General features: G+C 38.0%; 1 protein-coding gene across 1 annotated transcript; it reads right to left on the bottom strand.

Moving 5' to 3' along the window:
• Positions 1-1257: 1257 nt before the first annotated feature.
• Positions 1258-11087, bottom strand: LOC113106219 (zinc finger protein 507-like). The gene is made up of 7 exons (XM_026267909.1): positions 10906-11087; positions 6880-8963; positions 5934-6051; positions 4619-4730; positions 3907-4011; positions 3693-3827; positions 1258-2415 (listed from the first exon to the last, which is right to left on the bottom strand). Exons 2-7 carry the CDS (start codon positions 8959-8961, stop codon positions 2109-2111), a joined length of 2859 nt encoding a protein of 952 aa, XP_026123694.1. The 5' UTR covers positions 8962-8963; positions 10906-11087; the 3' UTR covers positions 1258-2108.
• Between the last annotated feature and the right edge of the window lie 10983 nt (positions 11088-22070).

Below are 22070 nucleotides of genomic sequence, written 5' to 3'. Positions count from 1 at the left end.
TTGGAAAATATGCTGCATTTCAAGTCAGATTGAGGGCCCTTAAAGCCAAGGTCAAAAGAGCAGGGGACAAAAAGTAGTAAATCTGAGGTAGTGATTAAACAAAATCTCAATTACTAGACTTTCTCAATATACAGGCGCTGCTGTAGTATCACAATGCCTGTACTGCATTCCAGTAGGTAGTAACAGGACCAACTTAAAGAAATACTCCACCCTAAAATGAAAATTGCAACCGTAAAGTTATGAAACGACAAGAATACTTTTTGTATGCAAATAAAACAAAAATAACGACTTTATTTAACAATTTGTCTACTCTGTGCCTCTCCTCATCACTGTAGCACAGGCTGCATACACGCTTCTGTGTCGAACGTGCCACAAGGTTGCGCTGTTTTCTACGTGCATTTCTGCATTGATTTGAAAGAATACAGTGCATCCTTGTTGCGCGTCTGACAAAGGAGCAGCGGAGAAGCACAGAAAAGACAAATTGTTAAATAAAATTGTTATTTTTCTTTTATTTGCATAAAAAAAATTACTGTCGTCGCTTCATAAGATTAAGGTCGAACCACTGATGGCAGATGGACTATTCTGACGTTGTCTATCATATTTTTCTGGGCCTTGATAGTGTAATTTACTTGGCAGTCAATGGGACAGTTGCAAGCCTCCTGATTTTCCTCCAAAATATCTTAAATTGTGTTTGGAACGACATGGGGCTAAGTGATTAATGACAATTTTCATTTTGGGCTGGAGTATCCCTTTAAGCTCAACTCCGCTGTGAAACGGCAAGCATGGCTCATATTCAGCAATGGCATGTGTTTAAGTCCAGTGCTTCAGGAGCTGTTCACACAGACAGTGCAACACAATATGGGAATTTAAGAAGAATTACTTTGTAATTTGACACGGTCTTATAAAGAAAGGGAAAATAAACTAAATATTGAAGACTTATATTGTAGTCATAGGGTTTGTTTATAATGCTCAAATGCATTATTAAAGATATAAATGTACAAGATTAAATTTTGACTTTGACTCCCTAGGGCTTTCAGCGAGAACTGCACTCAAAAACATTCAGAAGGATATTAAACTATAATAATAGTTCATAAATAAACTATAATAAACATCCTTTGGATCCACACAGCAATAGAGGTACAGTGGTGTGTATGTACATAGTATAAGGATACTATAGCTGGTATTGTGACAACCCTATAAACTACTGCTTCTTTTTACGGATACATTTCAATTTGAACCCATACCCAGTTGTAATTATAGCTTTTCTATCATTACAGCAGATTAAAACAAAAACATCCTGCAATAACATTCATAACAGAAAAGAAAGCCGAATATGAAAATATAAAGTGAAGAAACGGTCTTCAAGTGTTGGCATTTGAACTTTTTTTAAAAGCTTGATACATCAATATGTATGTTTAATAATAAAAATAATAGTAAATAATCTATACATCTATCCTTTTATCGCTTTTTTTTTTCTACTGCATGTTTTCAATTATTAATTTTTAAATGTGTCCAATTTTAAACTTGCACTGTTTCAATGAGAACACAGTTCAACTCAAATATAACAGTTCTATACAATTTTTGGAAAAAAATTATGTTTTCTATTTCACCAATAGCACCATAATTAGACCGTAACTTGAAACATTTTCTCATTTTGTATGAACATAACGGAGGGGAACATGCATATAAAATAAGTTAGTTTGATAAATATCAAAGCAAACACTGACACACATTAGAGAGCAAAAAATAAATCTGTCTCTCTACACTTGAAATTTGACATGGCAAGTGCTGCCTTAAAAGTAAATGCACATAAGAAATATAGATATAAATAATATTACAGTGAACTGGAGAAGCTGCCTCATTTTCATGTGTGGACTTTATATTGTAGATCATCAACAGATGAGGTATACGATGGCTTTGAAATCTAAAAACCCTTTCCTCTGCTGAACTACTGAAGTACTACATTTGCATTGGTTAACTATTTGATTCACATATGGTCAATAACGGTAACAGAAACTAATGTCAATACAAAGATAGATTGACAGATTGTGCATGTTGCCTGTTCAAGCAGAAATGACAGAAGAACAGTGTGTATGAAAAGGTGTGCTTCACTGGCTGCTGCTGGTCTCTGTGGGCTGGTTTCCCTGCTGCTCCTTGCTCAGTATGATGCTGATCAGATCTCCTTCATGCTGCTTCATGTGCTCCATCAGCTGCTCTTTACTGCTGGACTCGAAGCCACAGATACAGCAGCAAAAGAGCAGCACACAGTATTCCATACCTGGCCGTATCTGCTCCGAGCCGCTCTGCCAGGGCACAGCTCCACCGGCCTGAGACCTCACGGGGTTATTACCCTCTGGTTTGTCTCTTCTGTTCAAGACAGTCTCATGTGCTGACTTTAGAGGTGCAGCAGGAGATCTTAAAACCAGAAGAAAAATACAGAAAACAGAACAAATTTACTTGAGTTTGGACATTAACTTTCAAAACGACCATGTTGTTGTTTTCAGATGTAGGCAAATATTTTATTACCATGCTGGGTTTATTATATATTACACTACTGGTCATAAGTTAGGGTCAATTTATTTATTTTTATTAATACTCTATGGATGCACTAAATCAAAAGTGGCAGTTAGGATATTACAAACGTTTTCTTTTGAACTTCTTTCTATTCATCAAATAAATAAAAGTTTTCAACATTGATAATATGAAACCTTTCTTGAGCACCAAATCAGCATATTAGAATGATTCCCGAAGAATCATGCAAGGCTGAAGACTGAAGTTATAGCTGCAGAAAATTCAGCTCTGCTATTAAATGAATCAATTACATTTAAATATATAAACTAGAAAACCATCATTTGAAACTAATAATATATCACAATATTAATGCTTTCACTGTATTGTTGATCAAATTAATGCAGCCTTGGTGAGCATAACAGATATCTTTAAATAACATTTAAAATACATTTCCAACCCCAAATCTTTGAACTGTAGTCCATAAATTATACATAATTATACACTACTTTTCTGCAGTGAATAATTAACTAAATAACCTTTTTTTGCAAGACTTTTTAATTTAACTTTTAATTAACTAAATCATTATAATACTGAAAAAAGAGGCAATGAAATAACCACACTTTCATATTAAATATCAATATATATATTATGTAGTTATATGATTTAACATTTTACAGATGTCTTTGCCTATTTATCCAAATGATGTATATTCCTACAAAGCTGTTATTATCTCAGCATGTGAGCAGGGAGCAGATCAGTGATCATGTTACCAGCGCTGCCCAGTACAGCTGCACTACACCAGCACAGTAGCGCTGTTGCAAATAGGAACAAGTATACTACATAGAAATAACCTGTCAGTGCTTTATTTGAGCGGGCTTTCCTTTTCTGGTAAGTGCTTGCACAGGAAACTCAAACGGAATGCACATTCATAGATTGCAATATTGATCAGAGTGTGACGGCGAATGTCTAAAAGGAGGGTGAAAACATTATACTGAACAGCAGCATTCCATATACTTTCACCATTTTCTTATTTCGGTCAGAAACTGAAAAATGCAATTTTCAGCCGATAATTATTGGTGGCCAAAATTTTGGTGCATCTTTAGTTTTAGCTGTATCAACTCCCTACAGAGAAAAGAAAGTCTAATCAAAACAAAAATCTATGTTGTAAAGGGCCATCTTACCGGCTGCTCTGGGAAATGGCCTCATTGATGGCTTTGTTGACTTGCTCATAGTTGTAATTCTGATCTCCTGCGTGTTTCCACATGTGGGATTTGAGAGATGGTGGGTGGCTGCACACGTAACCACACAGAGAGCACCTGTAGCACAGAACGAATATTACCACCCATCTCCACTTGGAGTCAAGTTCTGTGCACCAGCTCCATGTCTGTTTCTCACCTGTACTGCTCCAGCAGCTGCATGGCTTGGTGTTCCTGTGGATGCCTCTTCATGTGGCTCTTCAGGCTATTCATATTAGTTGTGGCAAAATCACAGCTGCAGCACCTAGAGGAGTCGTGCGGCAGATAAACAATTAGAGCGGCACAAGGCCGTGGTTTGAAAAGAGACCTGAGGGGTCAGGCGATGTTTATTTGTGCGGTAATTTGTGTTTTGTGTGTGCGGCTGTGTGTTTGAATGTTTGGAGAGCTGCATTTGAAGAACAATGAAAGGCTGTTTGTAGAGAGGTTGAACTCAAAGCGCTGCTTGCGGCAAACGCAATACATTGCAGGCCTTGAATGGATCCTGCAGCTGTGTTAAAAGCACCCTCTCTCTCAGAAGCTCTGTTTGAAATGATTATGGGTGAGCAGAACTGAAGCAATAATGACCATAATGGGACCTTGAGGTCTTCATGTGAGCTTACGTGTGATTGGGTGAGTGTTTGTGCGTTTGCACTGAAAAGAACAAGATCTTGTTCTTTTATAGCATATAAGCAGGGCTTTACAAAATGAGTGCAGGCAGCACAGTCTTTATCCTTAGCACCACTGCACCCTTGTGGTGAACACTGGTAATGCATTCATTTCCAGAATTGTTCTCCTTGTAATGTATTTTTTACAACAAAAATTAAATATCAAGTGATTTAAAAATAAATAAATAAATAAAAAAATCCCCAAACCTGTATGGTTTATCAGAGCTGTGGATTCGCCGATGGTTGCGCACCCCAACATACGTGGAGCTGGTGTAGTCGCACACATCACATTTGAAAACGCTCTGTTCACCAACTGAATCTGAGCAAAAAAGAGAAATATACATATCAGAAAAAAATAATGTCTCCAAGTTGTTAAATAATCACCAGCAATATGTTTATGAAATGGGACAATTATTTATGTTATTATTAAGGCAGCATGAAATTAAAATGTACTGAATTTATATTGTAAATCCACGTTATTGCTTTTTAAATTCATACATGTATGTTTCTTTTTTTATTATTTTTATTAAAGACAAACCATGTGCTCATTTTATCAGTCAATACCATTGCTAAGCATTTTCTTCTTAAAACTGGGGTGTACCAAAGATGTTTTTCCTACTGTTTCCCACTGTCACAAACATGTAACTAATCCAGTTAACTTGCTGGGCAGGGCTTTTCATATTATTATCATTATTTCTATCTACAATGTCTTTTTGCAGCATTCCAGTGTAGCAAATTACACACACACGTTTCTTGAATGCAATGGCCAATCAGAAGGGTTTAAGTTAAACAGAATCCACTCACTGGGTTCTGCATGCTCACAAATCCTTTCATCATTAGAAGCAAAGTGTAGATCTGATGTAAGAGATTAATTGTGCAGTGTAGAGCATCATTGATTGCAATGCAACCGGAGATGACATGAGATCATCATGAACCAAGATGAGTAATAGATTTTTTTATTGATTATTAAGGGAGGACAATCCGCGCGATATTGCCACTTGCCACTGTGTGTTAACTTCTTCAGTTAACTGCATTGAAAGTGGAGCAGGTTTGAACTGGTGTGATTAAGTGGAGGCAAGGCCTAGTTAGATTTGTGTACACTAAAAGAGGCAAGGGAGTATGTTCCTTTTAAGGACATGAAGAATCTATTTTCATAGGAAAGAAACATTAAAATGTGTAATTGCGATGATCAAAGAGGAGTTTGGTTTTACGTTTTTGGACTGCATTGGGGACTTTAAAACGTTATAAAAAAGTAAAAAAAGACTTAACTCTAGTCATATAAGCCAGAATTCATCGCTTAAAACCTGCCCCTCTGCAATCGACCACAAGCGTGGATTCATTTTAGTATGAAACGCCCCATCTCAAAACCAAATCAACAACCAGTGGATAGAACCAAATCCCCGCCGTATATTTATTTCTGTTACACTCAAATTCTGTTCCATCACGACTATAAGTGGAACGTTTTGGAAAACTGCTTTTGTTTCATTGTCTAGCACTGCAGATGTGTTCAGTCAGTTCTCACCATCATCTGTTATCTTGACTGGCTCTTCAATGATTGCTGTTCTTTCAGTGACGTGGGTCAGTGTGCTGCTGATGTCATCTATCCCATGCCCATCTCTCTCATGGTTTCTCAGCTGACTCTGAATAGGGAATTAATAAAACCATCATCAGTGCTTCGTAAGGAAAAAGATTATTAATAAAGTAGAAGGAAGGGAGAGCAGTACACTCCAATATTAGAAACTCTAGTACGCCAATCTACATGGAGTAAAATTAATATGTACTCCCCACTCAGAACAGTTGGGATCTGATTAAATATGTATTGCCTTCCAGAAAATGCAAAGATAACTCAATAAAGTTCAAATCAAAGAGCTTATGTAGTCCATTTTAAGATAGCAATTCAATATAAAAACAAATAAACACAGTAAATGGGTATTTGACCAAGTGGAATGCTCGAGAAATTGAGTTTCTCAAAGAGTTCCTCTGCTAAAGAAGAGAGTATTTCAAGCATTAAAAAAAAATCAGTCCTATGTCATTAAAAAGCTTTTATTTAAAAAAGGATTTAAAAAAAAAAGAGAACAAAGTCACTATGCAGTGATCTGATATATATATATATATATATATATATATATATATATATATATATATATATATATATATATATATAAACAAAAATGAAAATTCAGTCGTTTCAAACCTGTAGGACTAACTTTCTTCTGTGCAACACAAAATTAAATTATTTTGAAAAATCCATTCCAGTTTTGGAATTGAGTTGTTAAAAATGTTTTACAAAAAAAAACCTTACACCTATGTTGTGCAGAAGAAACAACTTGAGAGTAAATGATGACAGAATCTCAATTTTTTGGTCTGAATTGAGTGAAATGTTTTAATGACAGATATAACTAGCTTAATACTTTTTTGTCCCAATAGAGGCACATTGGAATAAATCACTTTCTTAATTTTCTAAATACCTTGTAGTGGAACCGTTCAGTGCACTGTTTGCAGTTGTACATGCGAGGCTTGAAGTGGTGGATCATGTGACTCTCCAGGTCCTTACTGTCACAGGCTGTGTGCTCACAGATTGGGCATTGATAGGGTTCTCTTTGTCTATGAACACGTAGGTGCTGCTTTATGTAACCTTTGTTTCCGCTGCTGTACAGACAGAGTCGACAGCGGTAGGGCCTTTCGCTCCCAGCAATATAATCCACCAGACCGTCTGTAGTGGAAATGTTGCCAGGCACAGCAGCACCCCCAGAAACTCCACCTCCATGTTGGCTTTGGGCATTGTCCTGCAACTCTTTCAGAATGTCCTCGTCTGAAGTGTTTTGGTCAGAACGCTCTTGCAGTCGCTCGATGACAGTCAAAAGAGACATGCTGATTCCAGCTTTGGAGGGTCCCTCGACCAGCACATCTCGAGAGTCTCTTGAACTCTGGAGGCCAAGATTGAGAAGAGCACCTGGATCCCCAATAGCAACCGTGAGCTCTCCCGAGGACACCTTAGGGTTGGCAGTGTCAGCAATCTCTATAATTCCCTGGCCCGTGTCAGGGCTTTGAGTACTCGGGTCATGGATAGCTTTTGCAGTTGTTTTGCTAAGCTCTGGGGTCCTCATGGGCATGGCCACCAATGCCTCGGCTGCCAAAGAATGCAGCCGAAGAGACTCCGAGTAAGTCCTCCTCCGAACCGGTGGCACGTTTTCATCTGAGGGAGAACCTGAAGACACTGACTCTTCCTCTTGTTGTTGATCTACTCCATTCCAGGTGATCACAACCTCCTCCTTTTGTTTATAGTATATGTGTTGGCTCTCTGACTCCTCAGAAGCAAGGAGGGTCTTGTCTCCTCCTACTTCTGGGCTGAGGAGCAAAGGTTTGCTGGACACCGGTTCCTCGGCACAGGGAAGGCGTTCCACGATGACGTTGACGTGGCCGGAACTGTTGCCACTGCAGTTAATTATCTTCTGCGCAGAGGACAGGAGGCTGTCAGAGCTTGCCTGTTGGTTCTCGGTCTCCAACTCCAGCTCCATTTGGGCTTCTGGTGTCATCTGGACCTCCACCAAAGGCTCCTCTGGGACTTTAAGAGAAAACGCTTGACTGATCATTGGGAGTTTGGTCTCCACTGTTTTCAAAGCTTCCTCCTCCCCATGACACCTCAGTTCTGGTGAAGCACACAGCTCTAGCTGGAGGCTGGAGGAGCCATGAATGGTCTGAGGTTTTCCTCCGAAAGCTGCGAGGACCACTATGGTATCCTCTTTACCTGCTGGAACCAAAGGAGGACTGGAGCTTTGTAGGGTACCAGGAGAGTCCGTCTCGTCCTCAAATATGGGGTACGAGCAATCAACCAGGCCAGCGTGTTTCCATGCATGGGTCTTCAGATTGCGTTGTTGTCTGCATTCGTAGTTGCAGATGAGACAACGGTACCTGCCATGCTCAAAGCTGTACCACTTCTTGGGAGTGGACGTCTTCTCTGATTCTGAATCGCTTGCCTTCAAAACTGCCATCCTTTGGTGAACGCTCCTTGCTGATGCTTGCTCATCTAGGATGTGTCTGGCATGCTCGCCCTCCTCCAGGTGGAGTCTTATATGTGCCACCAGCTCCTCTTGATGGTTTGAAGTGAACTGGCACTCGGAGCACATGAGGATGAGGTCACTGTGCTGCTCATCATGAAGTAGCAGATGCTCTTTCAACAGCTCCAATCTAGGGGAGATAAATCTGCACATACTGCACTGGTAGCATGTGACCGTTGAGCGGTCATCCCTTAGTTCTCTGGATCTCTTACAAGGGGTGACCACTTCTGTGCTGTCCCTGCTGTCTGGAACAGGTACAGAAGCACAGGTCACCAAGGGTCTCTTTTTCCCAGAGACTGTACACCGTCTGGGCCGCTTTTCCACAATCTTGCTGAGCTTCTCAATGACCTGAATGAGAGAGTCTGCAGCCTGCTTTTGCTGCTGCCGTTCCTGGTCCTCGGCACCATGAAGACGTCTGTCGGGAATGAAGACGGTATCCTGCTGGCCTCTAGAGTGAGGCACAAGGACAGCGACTCCACTGCTGTCCTCCATTCCTGCAACATTAATAAAACATGCACAAACGTCAATGAAACAACACCACTGACTAAACAGGAACTTCCAGCTCGCAAAAAAAGCTGAGAAATGCAGGACTGGGGAAGGGCATCATTTTTAACTGTGTGTGTCAACTGGCAGAGGCCCTCGCTACATATTTACAAGAATAGCCATTACTTCACAAACCTATAAATATCATGCACTAGTTACAGTCTAGAAAACCAGTCTGGTTTCTTTTTTCATGACAGATTAAGTGGTTTCTGAAATAAAAGTAGACTGTTCTGTGAGAGCTGGTTTCAAATAATCTTATTCGATGGTGTATAACATGGTTTAGATATTTACAAGCTAGTGTTTAGCTTTTTTACATGTTTGCATTGATAACAGTATTAATGTATCTGAAATGCATGCATTACCATTATTAGGACTCAAATATTTGTTAAAATTCATCTCTCAAAGTTGTCCAGGGCAACACTGTATAACTAACTGCTAATCTGAGAAACCTGATTATTACTAATAAAACTATTTAACCTCAAATTCATATCCATGTATAAATTTTTCTTTTGTTAAGTAGACCTGTAATAAGCAGGATCAGACAGTCATTATCAAAAAATGAACACGGACAAGTTGATCAGGCAACCATCTACATTCCTGATACATCACTCATATGCGACTACGTTTTGCTCTAAGCAAACAATAATGTTTATTAGCCATAATAAGTAATTAAATCGTACAAAGATATATTTTCACTGCATGGTGTGTCCTATAAACAATTTAGCAAATCAGTATGAGCAAATGCAGGCAACTTTTTAAATATTCGACAGCACAGAGTTTCGAATATTTCATAATTGTAGTAGTACTAGTGTCATGACTATTGTTAATTAGTATTATTTTCTCTTTTTTAATAGACACATTTAATGACAAATGACATTCAAAACATTACCACCAGCTCATAATTCTATTTAATATGAAACATATGCATATTTGCATTTTTTTTTTTTGAGTGATGAATGGATGGCTGTAACATCCCTTAAGGTGAATCCCTTTTAACAGGTCTGACTCAAGAGTAGACTTTTCACTTTTTTCTTTTGTTCACAGCACTTCTGCATTTTGGACCTATAGTTAAAAAGGAAGTTACTACACTGAATCAAAACAAAAACACGTGGGGAATGAACACATGTAAAAGCATGCAATTCGTCTACTGTAACTGATAGCAAGGAAAGCTCTGTGTGCTGCTTTTTCCTTTTCCAAATGAAACCGGTTAGGGTTGTGGACCCTGTGAAATAAAAAAACCGTTGGGTACAACATAAGATAGACCTTTCTGACATCACTGTACTTCAAAACTCCATTTTTTTTTTCTTTTTCTCTCTTTATGGTTGTATGAGTGTGAACTAATAAAAGAAGAAAAGTATACAGGTTTACAAAACAAGGGTGAGATGACAGATGTATCGCCTTTAGTGAACGCTCTCTTTAAGATCATGTTGTCCTATGTGTCACCGTATTAGGAGTTTATTAAAAAAGCAACAAGTGGTAGTCAAAAGCCAAAATCGACGAGGAAAAAAAAACACGAATGGTGAAGGGGTTAAAAATAAACACTCGGTCTCTGTGCGACAGTATAACGTTATATGAAGATATGAGGAGTTGACGGATGTTTACAGGCACAGACCTAATGACACAAAAAATACACAACACGTGCAAACCAATCTCGGATAATCGGTCTGAGATAGCTGGGTTGAAGTTTAGAAGGGTGCGCGGCTTTGAGAACATGGTGTCCGTGATAACCGTGGAGACGAAACGTGAGAAAGGGGCAGGACGTTTCTGACAACAGCAGCCCAGCAGACACATGCACGCTTTACAGTTCAACATGAGCTGTAAAAAAAACAACTGTGCGGTTTAATAAACAGCTCAGAGTCACGCGACTTTCACAAGCATCCGGACGCTACTTACTGATGCGGCAGTTTTGTCTGATCTTTGGCCTCGGAGCTCGTGATGCGCTGCCTTTTTATTTCTGTGGTATAAAAAGTGCTTCACTCTGGACTCAAAATGGCGAGAATGGAGCCCTGATCACGTGACTCACTGCAGGTCATGTGACTGTGGAAAGTGACATCAGCCAGAAACACCTGCCACCGCTTGACGATGACTTTAAATTTCTTTCTTCTTCTTGTTCTTCTTTTCACTGTATGTTCTAATGTTCTACTTCTTGTATTATATATTCATTTTTTTTTTTTTATATAGTATATGTTGGAAATGTTTCTGGTTCAGAAATGTTTCTGTCATGTTCTCTGGTTGTAGTATGACTGGCTTTAAAAAAAATACTTTCTAAAGTATTTATTCCTTTATTTATTTTTATTTTTTGCTAATTTAATAACTTTATGCATTGATTTTATGTAATTTATTATACTAGATATTATAAATTGAGAAAATCATTCAATATGAATATTATCCTAGATAGCTCTTTAATTGAAAAAAAAGAAAAACTTAAATATATAAAATTTTAAATATGTATATTTGACTGAAATGTTATGTCGTTTACATATATGTAAGCTCATGCACTTTTAAACTTTTTTTTTCTTGTTACTAACAGTTGTTCTTGTTTTTTTGTAGCCTAATAGACTTTTTTTTTTTTATTTGTATTATTTCTTAGTTATCAAATCCTCTGTAAACACTGCCAGTGTCATGATGCATGGACTTCAAAGCTCCATATCTTGAGACTGCAAAAGAAAGTCGGGCCCTCGGCACATTCAGCGCCCGAAGCATTAGGTGAAAAACTGAATTTGCGTTACCCATCACTGGAGCTAACTTTAGAAATTTCTTCTGCATGCACTGGAAGAATGACAAAAAAATGCATATCAAAATCACAAAGCTTTCCATTGAATAACTTAAACTTAAAAATGCAGGTCCCACCAATAAAAATAATGTCAAACAAAGCCACATAGAACCACTGCATAAAGTAGCTGTGTTTTGTTTCTGAAATATTCAGTATCTTTTGAACAAAGTAGTTGAGGAAATGATTCACTGACACATTACATTTACATTTAGTTCCTGAATGAATCAGTCCCTGCATCCCTGAAAAAGTACCCCAACACTTTGGAAGAGAGTTTCTTTTTTGGCTTATCCACAAAAGGATGGTGTAAATGTAGTTTATTAAAATGTTCTTCAAACGACTCGTATGGCACCACTGAAAAAAATCAATAATAACTTTGTTTCAAAATGTATTTTTAAGAGTGTAGCAAGCTAGCAGGTTAGTCATGTGCTAGTATGCTGAACAATCAAATATGACATTTTAAAATCTAAATCTTTGTTTATTTACCATTAAGACGAGTAAAAAGCAATTATATTCATATATACATAGGATGACATATATCACAATTACCAATTAACAAAACCTTTTTAATACATCCATACCGTAGAACACAATTTTTTAATGGTCACAGATTAAGCTCTTGATCAAATGTAGTACATACTCAGTGAATTCAAATGCAGCTAGTGTTTTGAATTATTATTATTATTATTATTATTATTAAATGTATTTATTTATTTATGCTTTTTGTGACTCTCTAATAGCCAGGGATGGGCATTATTTCAAATACATGTATTTGAAATACAAAATACTATTTTGTTTTTAAATAGCCTACCTTTGAAAAAAAAATATAAAATCAGATGTCTTTTGAATTTAAACATTTAATCTGAATATTTTTTTAATTTTCAACATACATAAGCTCATCCTCGACTGCTGATTTCCTGCAAGGATGGACAGTATTTCAAATAAATGTATTTGAAATACTATTTTGTATTTAAAAAGCTTACCTTTGTTGTATTTAAATACATTTAATCTTAGTAATAGTTTGTTTTTAGTATTTTTGGATACTTGTTAATACAGGAAATCAGCGGTCTAATAAAGAGGTTGATTGGCAAGAAGTATTTTATGAATTTTGAAACTACAAAAATACTAATATTAAATGCATTTAAATACAAAATACAAAAAAGTATTTTGTATTTCAAATACATATATTTTAAATACTGCCCATCCCTGCATAGCTAACAATGTAACTGTTTATTGTATAGAAAGAGTCATTGGTGTCACAGTTCTGTTGTGTCTGTGTCTTGTGACCTAGTTTTCTCCTTGTATCTTAATTTAATGTGTTGCCCTTAATCAGTTATATTGTTACCTTCTGTGTGTCTATACTCCCCTCTTGTCTCTTTCAGTTGTCTGATCTTGTCAGTTTGTCAACATGTGTATATGTGGATTTAGCCCTGTTTCTTGGATTTATTAAACATAATAAGCTCTTCTTCATCGTCTTGTGCCTTTTGGAGTTTACACACACCATTCACATCCTTGAGGACCATAAAAGGGACTTCTTGGACCTCACTTACCATTCAAAATATCCATACGACTGCCTGATCACGTTTTATTATGTGGGACCTACAGTAACAACGACACGAAGGCTAGATTGTCTTGAGAATAAATCATCACTCACTAGCTGCGCTTACTAATCTGATCATAATAGGACTAGAAGTACAATCAGAATAAAAATCACTTGTAAACATGTCAATCGGATTGAATTGGCCAGATCCGACTAAAATTTTGATCGGATTGTAAGGGGTGGTTTATTCCTTTTGTAATCTGAGCGAGAGGACATGTAAACACTTGATTGGTTTAAACACTGAAACTAGAAAGAACTGCACATGCACAGTGACATATAAATAGCGCAATGACATATGACACGCCGAACGAGCTGTTCTTCCTGGCGAATAAAAGCTCATAAAAGAGTATCCCGTCATTATAAAACAGCATCTGTGAAGTGAAGCAGGACGACATCCCACCAGTCCTTAGCTGGAACAACATTATTGTCAAAAAATCTAGACTTAACCAAATCCCTACCCCTAAACTCATAGGTGTTTTTAGGAGTCTAAAAGAACTTGCAAACGCCAGACCACTGACTCATCAAACCCGCTTTACTGCAGTCTGTGTTCTTCTGACTATTTTGTAGTAAGTAATGAATATACCTATGGGAAATGTTTCAGAGTAAAAGTATAAATATTAATTAGGAAATGTAGTGGAGTAAAAGTAAAAGTTGGCTAAAATATAAAAACTCAAGAAACATACAGATACTCCCAAAAAATACTTAAGTAATAACAGTTACACCACTGCTGAGACCAAAGCATTAAAGGGCGTCGCGCAGGTTATCGCCCCGGAGCCTGAGCCCAGGTGCATGAGCCGGCAACAACACCCGCCCTGGTGGAGACCCTGTCGCTGTAGATTTACTTTCTCGTTTCGACCATTTCGTTTCTTCATCTTCATCTAGCCCTATATCAGTATGTCTTCGCTGTTTCCTTCCGACTCCGAATCCTCTGTCTTTGCTGGTGTTGGCCAGCCCTGATCTTCCTGAATCTCTCCAGCCATAGGATCCTCCACCTCAGTCTTTCAAACCTCAGACTCTCCCTCGTCTCCACCATGGCCCGTCATCCTTCTGGCTCCACCGGGCTCCATCGTCCCACTGGCAGCACCTTGGTCACCCACTGACCTATCGCCACCTCGTCACTACCACTCTATGGCTTTGTCAAGCTTTTGCTTCCATCTGGCTCCACCTTCATTCTCACTCACTCCGACTCCACCGTGGCCTTCTGGATACCCGCCTCTGACTCGGGCGCCTGCTCCATCCTCCATCCCTTCGCAATCTCCTATATTTTCTCCACCCGCTCCTGATTCCACTCTATACTCTTTGTTGGCACAAGGACATGCCTTGCTGGAGGGGGGCGATCTGTCACAGTTCTGTTTTGTCTGTCTCTTGTGACCTAGTTTTCTCCTCATTTGTCTTAATTGGATTTTTTTTCACCTGCCCTTAATCATGTTACCTTCTGTGTACTTATACTCCTCTCTTGTCTCTGTCAGTCGTCCGATCTCGTAGGTTGGTGCTAGTGTGTATGTGTGGATTTTGCCCTGTTCCTTGGATTTACTAAACATATTAAACTCTTTTTCGTTGTCCTGTGCCTTTTGGATTTGACACACACCGTAGTGTGACAATTGAACAGTCCTCACCACTAATAAACAAAATTTGACACAAACGCATAAAATTCCATTATTGTGGAACTGTCTTATCAGTGCTCTGTCAGAAACAACCAATCAGGCTCAAGGAAAATAAGTATATGCCAGATACAGAGTAGAAATTAAATATACTGATTAGTTAAAGAAATTAGTATATTTCATACATAATTATTCTTTTATAAAGTAACAGGGAAAAAAGTTCTCAACTACTTATCATGTCATCCTTAAACTAAGTAATGTGTACACTGCATATGATAACATCAAGATGTGTCGTTTAACTGCTCAGGTCAGATCAGACATTTGTCTTTTTTTTCTCTCTTTGTGCAAAGGAAATAAGGCATGAACCTGCTGGGAAAACTTTCATTTCAAAACTAAAGTGGATTATAATCTGGGGGAAAAAAAAACAAAGATTCATGTTGTTTAGAATTACGTCAATTATATCTTGTGAATCAGAAGGAAAATAATTTTCACTGTTCACCGTATGACAGATTAAAGATTTGTACTCAGCTGGTAGTCATAATAGGTGTCGTAGACTTGGAAAAAGGTGTGATATTCACTACCTGTGCTTGGTCAGCTTGTGCTGTGGAAAAACCTCTAATGGATGTGACATTTTACCAGACAGAATTCAAGGACAAAAGTTGCTTTATTTATATGCTTGGAAAGAGATTAAATTAAATGGAGTTAGCTGTAGTGCAGAACATTTAAAAGGTCTTTTTAAAACGGAAACATTTAATATTCAGCAGGACAATACAGATCAGTGAAACAGATACAAACACATCCACTACACATTTATAGCAGATGCACTTGAGTAAAAATACTGCAAAATATGTGTTTAAAAAAGGTCAGCATAAAAAAAGCAACTTGCATTGATTCACAGGTTTATTTCTCAGCTTTATAAGTTAACTGTGAATGTGAACAGGTGTGATGGCACCAACCCTCAAGCTGAGCTCAGACTGTCATTATGCCTGTGTGCAGATCAGCAGTCTTACAGATTTACCAGAAAGTTCATGCAAACTTTGTTGTACCACCAACAGTTAACACTCACCCTAAAAGTACAGTAATTCTGTGTGCAGAATCGTAATAAAAAGTATGCACCCTTTTATGCAATCCAAAATAGCTTCATAATGCGGTGCTAAATGGATAAATAGCCAGTGCATCACATCCAAAGAGAATTTAGTCTGCTCTCCAAACAGCAACCCCTTTGTTCTATTGTGTGTGATTAGGCCTCTGTCACATATCCCTTGTGCTACAAGTGAAATATGAATTAAATTATCTCCAAAAGAGAGAAAGCAAGAGAGAGTAATAAGAACACATTTGTGGCATCATTTCAGGCCACACGGAATAAGATTTGGTCTCCAGACTCACCCGGCCCCGGTGATGCACGGTTCCAGAATGGACACAGCTGAGGTCAGTGAGGCGAGAGGAGGGGGCCACTAATGCACACTTTGGATTTATTGTTTTAATTAAGTGCTACGGCATTTCATCATAAACTGTTTATGGACATAAGTCCACCGGTGCAAGCTATTGTGCGAGGGGAGGTAGTAGGGGGAGGAAAACAGCTTGTTTTGTTTGAAAACCATTTCAGTCCTCTGTTCTCCATAGCAGCTGTCAAAGTGTTTCATATCTTTGATACATTAAGTGTGTTTTGACATGAATCATAGATGACTAACGCACTTATTGCCACAGGTCAGATGTGGCATTGCACAGCCCCCCGCAATCCTCCAACCACAAATCCTTTCGAATGACTCCAGGTTGTTGTGTTTATTTGTCTGACTCCTCTGTATGTTTTCCAGATGACACGCATGCTGGGGAGTACATATTGACGGCAGCCTAAATGTGACAGTTGTGTTCCTTGGATGACGTGCGGGGAAATACAAGTTGTTCTCGCAGCTCCTGGCCAAATTCACCAAAGAGCTGTGATAGAGTAAAGAAACAGCATTGATGTATGATTAAGTGTTTTGAAATGACGTGTGGGACGGGGCTGGGGTGTAAAAAATATATGGGGCGACTCAATCTATCCGAACTGAGCTACAGTAAATAAACACACAGGTCATTCGCTGTGCATTATGCATTTAAATCGAGCGGCATAGGGGTTGCTATCAGTGCTTGAGCCCTCTTGTCTGTGTGTTGTGGGCAAATGTAACGCCCCGCCTCGCTCCGGTACCGCAGCACTTGGTCAAATAGCACATCTGTCTTGTTCTTTGTGATTTCATTAACTCTAATATCTGCACTTCCTATTACCCCAGCTGCCTCTCATTCAAAGGCACACAGGCTCGCTTCTCTAATGCAGAGTGACACGCGATATACTTTCACTCACACATTACGCGTTAGCCCGGAGCAAGGCCGCCCGCTCCTTTGAAAATGTTGGAATTAGGTTATTTCTATTGAAGTATTAAAGCAATTCTTCAGTTTAAGCTATTATTTCATAACTTTTTTCTCTCTTTCCCTTGTTATGTTTTTTTTTTTTTTTTCGGGCTGCAGTGTGATTGAGAGGGAAACAGCGATTAGGGTTCCCATAACCTCCTTATTATCCTCTCTGCCCAAACAGAGCTCTGATCCGTTAACATTTCCATTTAACTCAAAGGTGTTTGCTTGATTGCCACAGGCTTTTAAGAGCCCTCTAATAATATGTGTGAGTATATTGTGTGTATGTGTGTGTGTGTATTAAAAATTAAAAATATAAAATACTTTATTTGTTTACTTGCATGTCATTTTACTGTTCTTCATCGTCAGACAACTGAACCAAACATGCGAAGGTGCTGTTATGTTATTAAAATAACATAAAATCAAATAAAGCCCCAGGAGGTACATCAAATGGATGAATGAATAGGGTATCATAAAACAGTTTTGGGGGTAAAAAATGCCTGCCACATCTGATGGCTTAACCAATGTTTCACCTCCTTTTTAGGTAGGCTAGTTTATAATATTAACAATTAATAGAAGTGTTGTTGGTGAGTAGCTATTTCTTTATTTGTTTATTTGCTCTAAAAAGTCCAGCCAATGCATCTACATACTGTTCATAAATGTACATAAATGTAAGAGAAATGTTTAAGTTGTATAAATATGTATGTTTGTGAAATGATGTGTGGATCTTTCATTTGTGTGCACATTTGTGCTAACGTTTCTGTTTAGATTTAAGAGAGTGTTGTTAAATTGATAGGTCCCCAGTGATCCAAACTCTGTCTCATGGTATCGCTCCCTCCATCCCAACTGACACAATCTACATTAAAACTAAAACAACAGACCCTGTCTCCCCTTCTTTCACCATGCCACCATCAACACATCTCCAGAAATCATTTGCCTTCCTGCTGAGCGCTGCTCTCCCTGCCACTCACCGCTTCAGACAGCAGGTTTACCTCTGATACAACCAAAAGAATTTAGCTTTATTGTTGTCAAAATGTCAAAACGGCTTTTTCTCAAATTAAAACAGGAGTGATTTGAATATCCTTAAACCGAGAACCCTCACTTTCCCGACTGAAGCTGTAATTTTGAAAGCGTCCAGTGTGTGGCGATATCGGTCTACGAGAGTGGCATCAGCTCTGGCTCTGTCCAGTCATGACAAGCCTAGATTGGGATTCATTTATCTCCTCTTTGGTGCAAACACAAGAACACCTCTGTATTTAGTCCAGCGTTACTCGCACACATAGTATTTGTGTGCCACAAGAGGTCAAAAGAAGACAAAGCTATATTGTTTTTTTCTCTCTTTTTTTTTTCTTTTTTGGTTTTCTTATTTTCTGTTTTTTTTTTTTTCGTTGTAAATTGATGTGATCCATCTGACCATGTGACTCCTGGAGCACACTCCCCGTGTGACCACTGAGGGCTAGAATTGCATTGTGGGTCTTTAGGCAATAAGGGACAATGTATGTCTTCCATTTTGCCAAGGAGAACAAACAAAACGTCAAACCTTTTTTTTTTTTTTTTTTTTTCGCGAATCATTTTTTCTCTCCCATACCTGCACTCTAAAATATGTCCTAGTCAGTTGGGGAAATGTCGGTTTGCGTACTGGTCTTGGTTGAGAAAACATTTCCAACTCGCCGCTGGTCCCTCTGGCTCCATTATTCAGCCTCCCTGTACGATTTCCTTTTCTACAGCAGCTATAACAAGTGTGTTTGGATTGCCTCTGCTTGGCTTTCACGCTCTGTCTCTTGATATACAATATGGCTTTGTTGCTATTCGGAAGCATATAGGTTTGCTTGGATAAAAATCTAAATTTTAAATAAGACAAATATTATTGGAGTACTTTTTACAAGAAAATACTGGTCTAGGTTTCTATTTCACATTTTGTTTTTAATTATTTGTGAAATGAATAGCAATTTCTGAGTGAAAAAAAAAAAAAAAAAAAAAAAAAAAAAAAAAAAATATATATATATATATATATATATATATATATATATATATATATATATATATATATATATATATATACATACATACATACATATTCTTTCATTTTCAGTCACCTCTAAAACATAGAACAAAAATATTTCTGCATAGGGTAAATAAAGCAAAACATATACTTTCTCTGGTTTTTATGTATTTATTTCCATCCTAAGTGCCTAATTCTCAGAGTTACATAGCCATGTTACAGTTTGATTTGATTGTTCAGGCATAAAACGCCATATATTTCTTTAGGTGGTAAAATTAATTACTTATTGATCTGTACTGTGTTGGACGAATTGAAATAAACAGAGGAATGAATGAAGGAATAAATAGCGCTGAGTCTCTGCACAGGTGTCTGTAATAATACTTGCATTCATGGCATTATGCTTAGCACTTTCTATTCCTCAGCAGTCATTAATATGGAGCTTAAGGGAGTGTGTAGCCAGCGGGTTTGCTGGCTGACCCAAGCTTGAGTTCAACTGAAAGCGTGTTAGTGACAAATTGTAACCATATGCCATACAGCCACAGGGCTCTGGCCACAGTTGGCCTCTAACGACCGATCTTGGACCAGGTTTTGGTGTAGGGCCTCCTGTAATCTTAATCAATATGGAAGAAAAGCACTTAAACTGGCCAGGGATCTGCTGACATGAACACAAAGTGCTCATTGGGTTTATTTATTTTTTTAGACCCCCAAAGGTCTTAGTCTTTTAGAGAAGGGATGTTTAGGCTAAAAACTATTTTGAAGGATACTCTATAAAGTGAAAAGCATTTTTAATTGACTTGAGTTTAATGCCAGGTGTGAGAGATCTGAATCTAAATTAACTCAATTATGTCCCACTTTCACATGCAAATACTTACAAATAAAGACGTTTGTAAAAAACCACAGATTTCTTTTGTAATGAATGCAGGTGTGTAATGGGGATCGGGACAATGCTACAGAAAGTTGTGCGCTAATTGAACATTTCTTGTGAATCTCCTTATATACATATCACTAGCACATCAAAACAAGTCTGGCCAGCTAATAAACATTTATTTATAGCAAATTTTGGCCTAATGTATCAAGCTAACAACATGCAGCAACTAAGATTTATACACAACATTCCCGACGTTTATTACATTTACTTAAGCAATTCAGCTGAGCACTTTTTTTTCCTTTTTGTACAAACCTGATATTTTTCTTTTATAGATTACACTTTATGATAAAATATGTTACATTAACAGCATTCTGTGTGTTTTTGTTTTTGTGATTTATGATCTCTATAAAATGTGTTTATTAGACTGGTGGATGTAATTAAATGGTGGAGTTTTAAGTGCAATATTCACCTAATGTAACGAAATAATGTGTGACGATATGGGCTTGTAAAACGGGAATTATGACGCGAGTCAAGGTGTCAGTGTTTTCTCTGTGATAAATCTGTCGGTTAAATAGATGTCCGGACATCCCAAACGACGCACCCTTTGTACTCCATAACAGACAGGCAACCATTAGATGCACTTTTGTTGTTTATTATCAACATCACTGAGATTCATAGGTTTTAAAATGCTGGTTCAAAATAGTAGTGCTCATAAAGTCGCTTTGGAGCAGTGTGCATACTGTATACACACAGTTAGGTAAGATATGAGGATCTACTGTAGTGCTCAAGAAACATGTCTTATTAGTATATAATTTAAGTGCAGCATATTTATTTATTTAGTGGAAATGATACACTTTGATTCTTTTATAGACATATTTTAAAGATTGCATGCATCCTTGCTAATTAAAAGTATTTATTTCCTTCCGATAACGTAAGCCTATCTACAGTAGATGCATTATAGTCCAACTTAATATGCTCACTGCATACAGTATCTGCTCCTCGAATAGATCTGGTAGAGTCTTGTTGCTTTATTCACTTTAACAGGCTCTGCTGTTTTGGGTAAGGAGCACAGCGTGTCTCAGGGCCCACACAAACAGATGTTTACTCTGTAAAATCTCAAAGCCAATCTTATGGGTTGTCAAGGCCAGATATATTTATGGACAAGGGCGGCACGCAATCTCGAAGCCTTTGTCCACAAGTGAAGAAAATATGGTTTCAGTTGGTGCTTTGTGGCACCTACCGTAAGTAATGATTGATTATAGGCAGAGAGAGCCCTCTGTACTAATCTCATCATTGCTGACAAAATAAATAAAAAAAAGAAAAAAAAAGGTCCACATAAAATGTTGTTTTCCAGTGTCTATCTTGTTGGGTTATTTTCTCTATTTCTTTATTTTGTGAGAGTGTCAGGGAAAATTAATGTAATTAACTCACCCCGAGGCAGAGTGTTGCACTTGAAGTTTGTCACCCTGAAATTCTGTTATCTTGGAATGAAGGAGAAAAACACAATCCCCCTCTCTGCTGTTATTTTTTCCCTCTCATATTGAATTTTTGCGCGGTGCTTGAATGTCTTGAAGAGGCACCGATGTCGCTGTCAGAGCTTCTGCTCTCATTTGGGCTGGAGAAGGCGACGCGTGCGTCAGCTCGGCTGAAATCACCGTTAATACGTCTTAATGAGTAACGCTGACTGTCGCTCATGATCTGCAGTAAATATTTTCAGTGCTACTTCATCCTTTGCTTAACGTCTCTCTGGCAGAAGGAATCAAACAAACCATAAGTATCATCGCCACATGAACCGAAGTTATTTTGGGTGTCCAGCGGAGAAGCGCTTCATC

This window comes from Carassius auratus, chromosome 7, assembly GCF_003368295.1.
Source record: "Carassius auratus strain Wakin chromosome 7, ASM336829v1, whole genome shotgun sequence".
Lineage (NCBI taxonomy): Eukaryota > Metazoa > Chordata > Actinopteri > Cypriniformes > Cyprinidae > Carassius > Carassius auratus.
Note: the sequence above shows the minus strand (reverse complement) of the source record. Positions and strands in the feature narration are given on the sequence as shown.